This window comes from Crinia signifera, chromosome 6 (assembly GCF_055691185.1).
Source record: "Crinia signifera chromosome 6, ASM5569118v1, whole genome shotgun sequence".
Lineage (NCBI taxonomy): Eukaryota > Metazoa > Chordata > Amphibia > Anura > Myobatrachidae > Crinia > Crinia signifera.
In genome coordinates, this window is record NC_139222.1 from 169,426,952 (window position 1) to 169,440,101 (window position 13,150).

The 13,150-nt window shown below is 47.0% G+C and overlaps 1 protein-coding gene across 2 annotated transcripts in view; it reads right to left on the bottom strand.

Annotated features, from left to right (window-relative positions):
* The window catches only part of LOC146008600 (polycystin-1-like), a 106,960-nt gene that overhangs the window by 46,506 nt on the left and 47,304 nt on the right, over positions 1 to 13,150 (bottom strand). For both annotated transcript variants that reach the window (XM_083148063.1, XM_083148065.1), the window contains exons 15-16: positions 10,801 to 10,941; positions 1,302 to 1,439 (exon numbers count right to left, since the gene is read on the bottom strand). In XM_083148063.1, the coding sequence (XP_083004189.1) occupies positions 1,302 to 1,439; positions 10,801 to 10,941 (279 nt within the window). The remainder of the gene's footprint in view (positions 1 to 1,301; positions 1,440 to 10,800; positions 10,942 to 13,150) is intronic.

Here is a 13,150-nt window from a genome sequence, read left to right on the forward strand (position 1 = left end):
GGGAAGGTAAGTATACTTACTGGACCCCTGTTGGGATTCCCTCTATTGGGATGACAGCATCGGTATTCTGAATGCCAGCATCCTCACCGTCACCCATCCATATGTATCCCCTCTTCTTTATACGATATATGGATCTCTCCAAGGCATTATATCTGCTTTTGCCATACTGTACATTCTAGCTTGTATGCTATCACTGACAGGGAACACTGTAGCTCATACGTAAGGTTGTAATATATTATTTGTAAACCCATAATTGCAATATCCTCCATGGTACTTGTTTCCTAGCATGGCGCCTGTTGGGGTTAATTGCATACCTTAAGTTAAGGTACTTAAGGTATGCGATGGACGTGATTTTCTGTCAATTACCAGCCTTTATTGCCGGCAAAGAGAAAATCGAGTTGATCACGTCCATCGCATGCCATTATAATGGCATGCGATGCGACCAACGCGATTTTACATAGGAATCAATGTTAAATTACCTGTCAATGTTAAAATCGTGTTGATCGCGTCCATCGCATGCCATTATAATGGCATGCGATGCGATTGACGCTATCAACGCGATTTTACATAGGGTACAATGTTAAATGGCCCCCAGGCCCCATTTTTCATTGTATGCCCCCCCATTGTTAACGGCACCCCACTATTGACGCCAACCCGAAGCGTGGCGAGCGCAGCGAGCTCGCGAGGGGTGGCAGTACGCATCCTCCAACCTTTTCATACCCCCACTATCCATGACGGCGTGGAGTTGATTGTATATAGTGTGGCGAGCGCAGCGAGCCACCGAGCCCGAAGCGTGGCGAGCGGACGCATAATACCTGTGAAGTAATGCGCTTCCCCTCGCGGGTCTCGCTGCGCTCCGGGCTCGGTGGCTCGCTGCGCTCGCCACACTATATACAATCAACTCCACGCCGACGTGGATAGTGGGGTATGAAAAGGTCGGAGGACGCGTACCGTCGCCCCTAGCGGGCTCGCTGCACTCACCAAGCTTCGGGTTGGCGTTCATCGTGGGATGGCGTTAACAATGGGGGACCATTTCACCCATAAGGGGGGCTATGCAATTAAAATTGGGGTTTTGGGAGCTTTTAACATTGGGCCCAATGGTAAAATGGTCTCAGGGACCATTTTACATTGATTCCAATGTAAAAATCGCTTTGATCGCGTCGATCTCATCGCATGCGATTTGGTTGCATGCAATGCGATCAACGCCATTTTTTTGGTCCCGATGCTTAAGATAAAAATCGCTGGAGCCGTGCTAGGAAACAAGTACCGATGAAATAATGTAATTACTAATCATCTCTTACCAAAGCGTCATTATTGCAGGTACCGCATTCCCCGTGTAAAATCACAGGAACTTTATGACTTATTTGAGCTGAAGATGATAAAGAACAAGAAATGCACTGAACGTAAACCGGGATGACTGGACCACTATGGAGCGTGACCTGTGAAGAGTGAGAAAGGTATAACAATGACCGCAAAGGCAATTCATGTAACTCAGGTTCAGATTAGACTTACTATTTAGGCAAGTGGGGATGTACACCCTGCGCTTTACTAACAATATTCAAATAATATACATACACGTGGGTTATGATAAAAATTCAATTCAATTTTATTTCCAACGGATTTAACAATATAAAAAGGACAGTTTGAATAGCAATAAATTATCACTATAATGGTGTTTAAAATACACTTAATAATGCTCAATTTAAAATAATAATAACTAGATGACTGCTACTACCGGTATACACACACAAAAGGACAGGCCTGTTTGTCGAAACTAGTCGATGCATGTGGAGATCCCGCCTATGCCGATTGCGCAACACGGCATTGGCCCTTATTCTGATTGACGCGTACTTTACCGCATACTTTCGGATCGCGTCTTTACGGCGTCTGCGCATGCGTGGAGAACGCTACGCGCATGTGCCACGCCTTGACTCCGTACCTGTTCGGGCAAATCCCGTACAAAACTGGTCACCGCAATCATTCGGGAAATATGGGCGTATTATGGGCGTCATGCGGAATGACACATGGGCGTAGTTTCAAAGTGGGCAAAACGGGGCGGAAACATGGGCCGACACGGGGGAGTACACTTATGTTGGGGGGCGTGCATTCGGATACCACTCCGAATGCACGCGAACAAAAAGGGAAGAAATGTGCGGTGTCCAAAAGGCCACTATTGCTTTGCGGACACCACTCGTTCCTGCGGGAGGCGAACGGACCGCCTAATGACTACAAGCATTAACACCTGAACCCAATAAAATCGACTCCTTTACTCATTACTCACTAATAGGACGCTTGTCAGTGCTTTAATTGAAACCATTGCTGCTTCAAGGAAACCTTACTAATCACCCACATATGCTGTACTTCTGACACACTTTAAACCTGCTAACAATGGACATGACTGAATATTAATACTAGCAATACACATGTGTATGCGACATGTACTAATTAAACCACACAATTGTTGTAAAGTAAAGAAATTTATTTATATACATTTCACAGTCAATGCCACTGTGATGCAATGACAAAAAAATTAAAATACCAAAAAAAACAAACCATGGCAGGAATGTACCAAAATAAATTATAATACAAAACAAATATAATTGCACACAGATGGACTCCAGCACCTCCTATGTGCCACTGCACATGCAGCCAGTGGGAAATGAGGAGGCTGCTGGCCCTTCTACAGCAGGCCAACCTGCACCTGACCATTCTACAGCAGGGCAACCTACACCTGGCCCTTCTGCAGCAGGCCAACCTGCAGCTGGCTCATATGCACCATCAGCAGAATCATTTGGAACACAACCGGGGACTTAGCAACATCACATCAAGTGCAGCTGACAGTAATGGCAGGCAAAAGAGGGCAACAGGGGAACCAAAAAGGACATTTGAAGCAAGGGCTCATCTGGTTACCCTCAGCACGTGATTGGACACAAGAAGCTGACACACACAGTACAATGGAAGATTTGGGATGAGATAACGGTGGAGATTAATGCAGCCACAAGTTAATTTTCGACCACGTTTGGCCTTGGTAGGCTCCTTGGCCTGTGCAGCAGCTCTTCGGGCACGGCCAGATGCTGGGGCAGGTGGAGCAGATGCTGGTGAGGGGTTGGCTGGTCTACCCCTCCTGCCAGCAGGGAGTGTTGCTGGTGGTAATGCACCAGAAACGGATGACATTAGGACCCTGTTGCTGGTAACTAGCTCCACCATAAGCTCATTATGGTGGAGGAGGAGATCATTTTGGCGGGTGGCTTGCTCGGCCAGCACCTGAGCACTTGCAGCCATGGCCTGATGCGCCTCAGCCATGGCCTGCAGGCTCCCAGCGATGGCCTGCTGGGTGCTGACCAAGCTCGCCATGATCTCCTCGGTCCTATGCATCCGTTCTGATGCCAACTCTCCCTGCTGGTTTATGTCCCCAAGCATCTGGGCCAACCTGGCCAAATCGGCTTGGGCCGATGGCTGCTGCTGCACAGGCCTACCACTGGGGCCAGGTGGCACGGACTCCTCCACCTCCTGACCAGAGTCGTCACCAAGCAGTGGGGTGTCTGTGGAAAATGATAAACACAATTAGGACACATTCTAAGATAATTACTTGCACAAGTTTATGGCATGACAAATATTTACCTTCAATAAAAGACGCAAACACTTCAGCTGGGGCCTCGCTATCCATCGTGCTCACCCCCCTGACCTCCTCAACTGATACACAGCTCTCGGCCATCAACTCCAGGGGGGTGAACTCTAGCCCTGATGGCATGGGCCCGGCCCCAGATGTCTGGCTGTGTTCCCACCGCTTGGTCATCTTCCTCTTCAGGTTGGTTTTGAAGTCCTGCCACCTGCAATGTAAGTTGACATATTAATACATGTCACTCCAGATGTTTGCTGTTGCTGCCATTGCTCTGTGCTACATATTACGACATGTGCTTAATGTCCAAAAGATAACATTACATGCAACTATGATATCAACCGTTACAATACACATTCACAATCACCCTACTCTAACTCTCAACCAAATAACATGTCAATAATGTCTGTGTATGGTAACAACCTCACCGGCCATTTGCAAAATCCATCTAAGCATGAATTCAATCATTACTTGTCTATTACTGGGCACATGTATCACAAAACAACTTGCCTCTTCTTGACATGGTCGGCCTCACGAACTTGTGGCACAACTTCATTAATCTCTGCCGTTATCTCTTCCCAAATCTTCCATCTGCGTGTGTGTGTCAGCCTCTCTGATGGACACTCAATCAAATCACGTGCTCGGGGAACCAGGATGGCAAGCTCCTGTGCTTCATATGCCTTATTTCTTGTAGTTGGTTCCTCTGTTGCCCTCTTTCTCCCCTTGCCACGTCCATGGCCACGCCCCCTGGCACGTGTCGCTGCACTTGAAGTGCTGGCCATGGTACTATCTTGTGAAGTCCCCGGTTGTGTTCCAAAAGATTCTTCTGATGGTGCATATGAGACAGCTGCAGGTTGCCCTGCTGCAGAAGGGCCAGGTGTAGGTTGCCCTGCTGTAGAATGGTCAGGTGCAGGTTGCCCTGCTGTAGAAGGGCCAGCAGCCTCCTCATTACCCACTGGCTGCATGTGCAGTGGCACATAGGTGGTGCTGGAGTCCATCTGGTCAAATAGTTGCTGCAGCTCCTGGTCCACCTCTGGTTGTGATCCAGACATGTTAGCAACAACATTGTCACATTCTAATACACCTTTATATACTGTTTGTGTATCCTGTTTGGCGGACATCCGCGGCAGCTGCGTTCCGTGCACGAGCGTACGTCGCTGTTTTTTCGCGCCGCATACGGTGGCGGAAATTCCATTGTGTAAAACCTGGCGAAACTTCTACATGAAATACTGGTCACCAATTCTAACATTGCATAGAATCTTCTGATACACCTGTGACTATCGCACAATACACATGCTATTTGCTAGCATGACATGACATTTGGTTCATGACTACTGTGGTATTGTGGCGTTTGATTGCAAGCTAAAAGTAGCCCAATCCCTTAGAAAATCCAGCCCACAAGTCATGCAATACTCATCACTACTGTTATAGACCACACATGTGACAGGCCTATAAATAGTGAGTTGCTGCTAGAATCATTTGTCTCCAGATCTGGACTTGTCAGGGTCTAAGGTAAGCTCTTCCATGGTCCTTGTAGATATGTTATCCATTAACAATGTAAGTGTATGAATGTATGCACCATTGCCTCACTGACTACAGATTGATGGGCCAGCAAAGTCTTTGTAGCATTATTGCAACATGTCACATGTTCACTATTTCACTCACAGGTCTTAAACCTGTGTGTGTTCATCTATTGCAGGACAACATGTCCCAGCAATAGCTGGAATGTCTCATAGTACATGATGTCGGCAACAAATGCAGACACCTTTGATACTCAAGTAGTGTTTAGTAGTTCGATGTTGTAAGCATCTGTGTGTTTAGGACGGTGTGTATTGAGTTCATATTATTGTTACATCATTATAGAGTCAAATGGATCTTCGGGATTTTACGGGGCGGCCATCTATTGTACGTATTGAAGCCTACAAATCTATTTGTAGTGGGATATGGCCATTATGTGCATAGGTGCATCAGTATTTATGTTCATTTCTTTATAGGTTGCTGAAGCAATGATGCGGGACATGGAAAGGAGGCTAAGGGCACTTGCGGCTCTCCCCACTCGTCGCCCAAGGAGGCCAGGACGTGCTAGAATCTATCGCACACGGGTGACTCTGTTTGCTATGCCCGATGATGAGGTACTTACTAGGTACCGGTTACCGCCACATGTAATTCTGGATCTGCTCTCGTTAATTGAGAGTGATCTGGAACCTCTACACGGGATCACGACAGCAATTCCGCCTCACACACAGCTGCTGGCGGTGTTGCATTTCTGCGCCTCAGGATCATTCCAACAAGTAGTGGCAGTACTTGCTGGAATATCTCAGCCGGCCTTCTGCCGAATCCTGAGGCGTTTGACGTCGGCCATGTTCAGGCGCAAGGGGCACTTCATGGCCATGACATTTGCCACCGAGACCCTGCGCAGAAGCCAGCAGGCCTTCCATCAAATTGCTGGCTTCCCTAATGTGATAGGGGCTGTGGATGGCACCCATGTACCATTTGTGCCTCCATCTCGAAGTGAGAAGATATATAGGAACCGCAAATTGTTCCACTCACTGAACGTGATGGTGGTATGTGGCCCATCCATGGAGATTCTCGCCTTCAACTCGAAGTTTCCCGGAAGTGCCCATGACTCTCATGTCATCCGACAAACCGGGATATGGCAAAGACTACAAGAGCTGGAAGGCCGTGATGCGTGGGTTCTGGGTGACTCCGGTTACCCATGTACGCCCTGGCTACTTACGCCGTACAGCTCCCCAGCACCGGGCCCACAGGAGGCATTCAATCGGGCGCATGTTGCCACCAGGCAAGTGGTGGAGCGCTCAATTGGCCTTTTAAAGGGTCGATTTAGAGTGCTCCACCGCACTGGTGGTGACTTACAGTATGCGCCTCAAATGGTGTCGAGGATCGTGGGCCTGTGTATATTTTTCCACAACATTGCTGTGCGGCGTGAGATACCCTTTGATGAGTGGGAGGTACCATCTGAGCCGCAAGATCCGCCCATGCGCCCATCCCGCGCCCCTGAATGCCGGAGGGGATACCAGCTGCGGGACTCTGTGGCGCAAAGATACTTCAGGTACATTTTATCTAGTGGACCAGAACACACCAATTGTTGTAAAAATCACCCCTTCAAATAAGTACAGTGTGGTAGTTGTCAGTGTTACAAAACGACAATTAGCCAGCCTGCCCTCCTAATGGCAAAGAAATAGTAGATATTTATCATATGTGCTTAGTTTTGGGGGAAGTACAATATAGGTGCTCATTATTATACCTTGTACAAGGGATCTTATGTGTTTGTTATATCTTCATTATTGTAGTTGATACTATCCCTGATGACTGGTGAGTACATTGATTTATTCTCTAATGTGTTGGGGATTTTTTCCTGTGTTGATGTATGATTTGTTTGCAGATATATATATATATATATATATATATGATATTTCAATTTATTAACATGTTTAAACATTTCAAGGAGCAGGCAGGCAGGCAGCCAGGCAGGCAGGCAGGCAGGCAGGCAGGCAGCCAGGCAGCCAGGCAGGCAGCGCTGGTGTATAATGCTGGACTCAGGATACCTGCAAGTATGTGTATGTGTCTTTTAAACATAAATGTACGCATACACATAGATGCATAGAGTAAGTAATGCTAAGTACAGCTATGCGTTGCTAAGCTATAGCACGCGTTGCTTGGCGGAGCGAGGCCTTATTGGATTTGCTAAGTGCATACACACTGTGTTTTATATATATCAGATTTGCTCATTCCCATACATCAGCACTACTGTTTTTAAGGCATGCGAAATTGTCACCATTTGTGTTGGCGCAGAGACGCTGTTCATGTAAAGATGAACAATAAAGTTATTAACACAAATAACTGTGATAAACCAATGACACCACCTGATTGGTTGATTGATGCCATTGTTAACATGGCGGAGACACGCAGGGCAGAGCCATTTTCGCCTGCGGAGCTGAGGGCTCTGGTCTCCGTCATGGAGACAAGGCTGGGCCGTGCGGGGCCCTTTATCACAAATGGGCAGAAGCGGCGGGCCTATGCTGCGGCAGGGCGCCGGATTTACGCCCGCACCCGGGTGCGGAGGAGCATCGGCCAGCTCGAGAGGCGGTGGTCGGACCTCCGCAGGCGCCAGCCCCAGCTTCTCCAGCAAATTAGGGGCGAGATAGCTGATTGTGAGTATTTTAGCTATGAAATTTCGCACTTACATCATACCATCTATAAACAATAAAATGTGTCTCATGATAAGTGGGTGTCCATGGGTTTAAAAGTCCATAGACTGTTATGTGTGCTTCTTCCTGGTTAACATGCAGTCATGTGGCTTTTATATGTAATGACATAGCATTCATGATTCAGATGCATACAATGTGCCAGATCTAATATGTGTTCAACATTGATAAATGCCAGGGTTGTAATGATTGAACAAATTACTAACAATCACATAATAACTTAAATGTCACATTTTGGAGTCCATTAACAGTAAGGAGCTACTTTCAAGCATCGTTTGCCAACATTATCACCCTTCCATGTATGTCTTGTTATGGATTACTACATGTGCCCCAATGACCCGACATTGACCATGATTTTGTTTTCTACCACACAGCACGAGCCCGAGCACGACAGGCACGGGAGCAGGCCGAGGCAGCCCTGGCGGAGGAGCAGGCGCAAGAGCGTGATGAGGAGGTGGCGGCGAGGGTGGAGGAGGAGCAAGTGGAGGAGGAGGAGGAAATGGTGGAGGAGCAAGTGGAGGAGGTGGAGGAGATGGTGGAGGAGATGGTGGAGGAGGTGGAGGAGATGGTGGAGGAGGTGGTGGAGGAGGAGGAGGTGCCTGAGGAGGTGGTGGTGGAGGAGGTGGAAGAGGAGTTGGTGGCAGAGGAGGAGGTGGAGGAGGTGTTGGTGGCGGAGGAGGAGGTGGAGGAGGTGGTGGTGGTGGAGGAGGTGGTGGAGGAGGTGGTGGTGGTGGAGGAGGTGGTTGTGGCGGAGGAGGTGGAGGAGGTGATGGTGGCGGAGGAGCTGGCGGAGGAGGTGGCTGAGGAGGCCACGGTTGCCCCAGAGGTGTCCGAATCCGAGGGGGAGGAGGCGTGTGAGGCCCCGGAGTCCCATCAGATCGGTATGTTTACATAATGCATCATTCATGAAGTAGTTGGACTGGTATTTGTTATGTAGCACTGGTGATTAAAAATTTTGGTACAATACTATTAATACAGACCCCAAAGTGGGTAGCTACAGATACAGGTACGGGTTAGATGGGGTGTCCAAGGCATCCCTTTCATCCAGGACACCTCTGAATTACACAGGTTTGTGGGATGGCTTGGAGCTCCATTTTGACTGCCACATAACCGTTGCAGTTAAACAGGATCCTGGAGTAAAGGGATGAGTGGATCATTTGTGGATTAAATTCACCTGCTGCAAGCGTTGATTATGACCCATCAAATAGTGGAATCTATATTTTTGGTGAATGTTATTTATAAACTATAGGATGTATGCTATAAATGGAGTATGGCCCGGCCTACCTTGGAATGGAGTCACAAGTTGCCAGTGTCCCAGGAGCCTCCTCTACCTAAACACCCCCTGTAGTTCAGATTGTTTTTTTGGCCTCACAGAATTGTAGGTTGGTTTAGACTGAATTATGATTTTGAGGATGTGTACTGTGCATTCCTGACATTTGCATAACTCCCATGCCACGAACCATCACTGAACTTAGACTGAGGAGATTGTGACAAGTTCTTATTGACGGAGGCCATGACATGCTTGTCATTGGTTAGTCATGGGTGGGTTGTGACTGAGAAGAAACACTATGACTGTTATGTCTTCTGCAGAGTAAAGGGTAGAGGGAAAAAAACACAGTATGTAGTAAATAAGTTTGCATGTATGTATATATGTATGTGTCATATCTATTTATCTATGTGTGTCTCTATCTCTCTACATATATATATATATATATATATATATATATATATACACACACATGTCACCTAGCATTTCTGCAATGTATGTAGCAGTATGTGAAATGTATGCATGAATATCATGACTAATTTTTGCCCCTTTGACATGCCCACAGATGCCACAACACCGGCAGATGAGGGGGTTCGTGGGGCCCTCCTGCGTGCGGAACACCATTTACGGCTATTATTAGCCGATCTGCAGGACCTGCGCGATTTACTTCTATAATTTTTTCTTTGTTTTTTTTATATTTAATTGTTAATTGTTCCTGGTAATAAATAATTTATGCAAGTTCAAAGTTGTTGGTTTTCTTTGCACATTAAACAGTATATGTGTAGATTGTTTATAATATTTTACACAGGGTCTAATACAAACCATTGCACTTCAATTGCTGTAAGGGTTAATGTGTGCAATGCATGTGTTAGGCATGCTTGTAAGGATATATTGGAATCTAATTGATTCCAATTCCAAATAAGCATTTTTTTATGAGGATAGGTAATTGAATAAGTGGGTCATGTGATGTATTGCAGAATTGACATAATAGTGGGTTGTTTGGCGTAAATACACCGCTTACGGGCGGTAGCACCGCTTGGCTCCCGTTCGGATGCGGTATTCCAGAGCATACTCTGTAATACCGTGCAGAATCGGAGTGTTTCTCCCGCACACGCATGGTTTGTATGTCGTCCGTAAACACGCCCTGTTCTTAAAGAGTGAGTCCGTCCGAATGCGGAGGACACGTGGGCGTTTCTACGGACGATGGCCGCACGCGGCAGAACACCGTGGCGTGCGGACCGCTCCGTAAGAATGCGGGAATATCCGCACCGATCAGAATAAGGGCCATTGACGGGTAAGTCTGCCGGCAGACCCCCTTGTACCCTGGGAACAGGTATTTTCTCCCAACCGCTCTAATGAGCTTTCAAGACTTTAAACAAAGCTACTATATCTACACCTACTTGGCCAGTGCACCAGGACTATAAATGTTTGTCCTGTGACCCAATGTCCTTTTGTGTGTGTATACCGGTAGTAGCAGTCATCTAGTTATTATTATTTTAAATTGAGCATTATTAAGTGTATTTTAAACACCATTATAGTGATAATTTATTGCTATTCAAACTGTCCTTTTTATATTGCTAAATCCGTTGGAAAAAAAATTGAATTCAATTTTTATCATAACCCACGTGTATGTATATTATTTGAATATTGTTAGTAAAGCGCAGGGTGTACATCTCCACTAGACTTACTATTTGCCTGGCTTTGGCTGGTTCTCTCCCCGACTTCCTCACAGACAATGTGAATATGTATGAGGTATTGGCACAAAGTGCAGACCATATAATTGAAATCTTTGGGAGACCTGGCAAAGGTGGTAGTGAGCAGGAATAATTCTGTGAGATGTAAACAAAAAAGACACAAAAGAGTTACACAAACCTTGTCGCTACTTGCAGATACATTTCCTAAAACAAAAAGAAAACCTGGTGCAACTCAGGTTTTAAAATGGATTGCCTGCTGCTTTCTAAAATCAAGGGATTACTCACCCCTAAACAGAGTCAACACCCCAATATTTAAAAAGAGAGTACTGGAAAGCAGTTAGTATAGATTTAATATTCTTTTCTCTAAAGTCAATTGGCGAAATGTAATAGGGTGCGATTTTTTAGACTAAAAAAAAATCGCACCAAATCGCACCTTTAAAAATCGCATTTTTTGCCGCGAATTCGCATATGTAATGAGATGCGAATTTGCGGCAAAAAATGCGATTTGCCGCGATTTCGGACGATTTTTAGTCATGAAAATGTGCGCATTTTCAGTCATGAAAATGTGCGCATTTTCATAAATGCGATTTTGTGCAAAAAAAAAAAGTTTAAAAAAAAACGGCGTGGGGTCCCCCCTCCTAAGCATAACCAGCCCCGGGCTCATTGAGCCGGACCTGGTTCCAAAAATACGGGGGACAAAAAGCATAGGGGTCCCCCGTATTTCTGAAACCAGCCCCGGACTCTTGGACCGGTCCTGGTTCCAAAAATACGGGGGACAAAAAATCTGGGGGTCCCCTGTATTTTGAAACCAGCACCGGGCTCCAACAGCCCGCGGTGTCATGCCACAGCCGGGGGACACTTTTTATACAAGTTCCCCCGGCCAAAACATGAGCACCGTGGCTGCTCAGCCTTGGACGGGGTACCTGGAGGAGTGGGGACCCCCCCCCCAATAAAGGGCCCTGTAGCGCTGTCCCAGTGCTACAGAGGCTGAGAGCGTGATTGGCTGAGCTATGCCTCTCCATGGAGACGCATAGCTCAGCCAATCAGGACTGAGCTATGCGTCTCCATGGAGACGTATCGGCCAATCGCGCTCTCAGCCTCTGTAGCACTGGAACAGCGCTACAGAAGCTGTTAGAGGCAACGGAGAAAGCCGGTTCTCCCCGCTGCCTGTCAGTGCGGGGGGAGCCGGCTGTGAAGCAGCCAGACCAGCGCTGGATCCAGGAATGGTAAGTAACGCTGGTGTAAAAGTGAGGTGTGTGTGTGTGTGTGTAATAAACTTTTACTTCTCTGTGTGTGTGTTTTTTATAAACATTCATTTTACAGGTGGACTACAAGTCCCAGCGGGCCCATTAATGCCCCGCATGCTGGGACTTGTGGTTCTCCAAGTCCCAGCATGCGGGGGAGGTCTGCTGGCACTTGTAGTTCTCCGGTATAAAGCAATGTAACGTATGATCGATTTAACCCTATCAGGCCGGCGTCCACTGGCCACGGACGCCGGTGACAGCCCCGGGCTTCAGCCCTGGACGGGTGAAGCCTGGGGGGGGCCCTTTATTGGGGGGGGTCCCCACTCCTCCAGGTACCCCGTCCAAGGCTGACCAGCCACGGTGCTCATGTTTTGGCCGGGGGACCTTGTATAAAAAGTGTCCCCCGGCTGTGGCATGACACCGCGGGCTGTTGGAGCCCGGTGCTGGTTTCAAAATACGGGGGACCCCAGATTTTTTGTCTCCCGTATTTTTGGAACCAGGACCGGTCCAAGAGTCCGGGGCTGGTTTCAGAAATACGGGGGACCCCTATGCTTTTTGTCCCCCCGTATTTTTGGAACCAGGTCCGGCTCAATGAGCCCGGGGCTGGTTATGCTTAGGAGGGGGGACCCCACGCCGTTTTTTTTTTAAATATAAAAACACTTTTACACATTTTTATTAACAGGACCATGCACAGATCTCAATGATCTGTGCATGGTTCTGTCAAATTCGCCTGTCAGAACCTGGTCTATTTTTTTTGCGATTTTTGGTAACGTTTACCAAAAATCGCACCCTATTACATTTGCGAGTTGTATACTTTATAATGGGAAAACATCTGGATGCGATTTGAAATGTGACTAAAAATCGCCACTTCCAAAAGTGTGATTTTGCGGTAAAAAGTGCGATTTTTTACCGCGATTTTCAACCTATTAAATGTGCGATTTTTGGAAAATGTGCGATTTCGGCCGTTTTTGACCAAAAATCGCACATGTCTAAGAATCGCACCCTATTACATTTCGCCCCACATGTTTTTCATTTAAAAAAATACATATACAACCTATAACTGGCTAGTCACAAACGCACACATAGGGGGTTATTCTGGT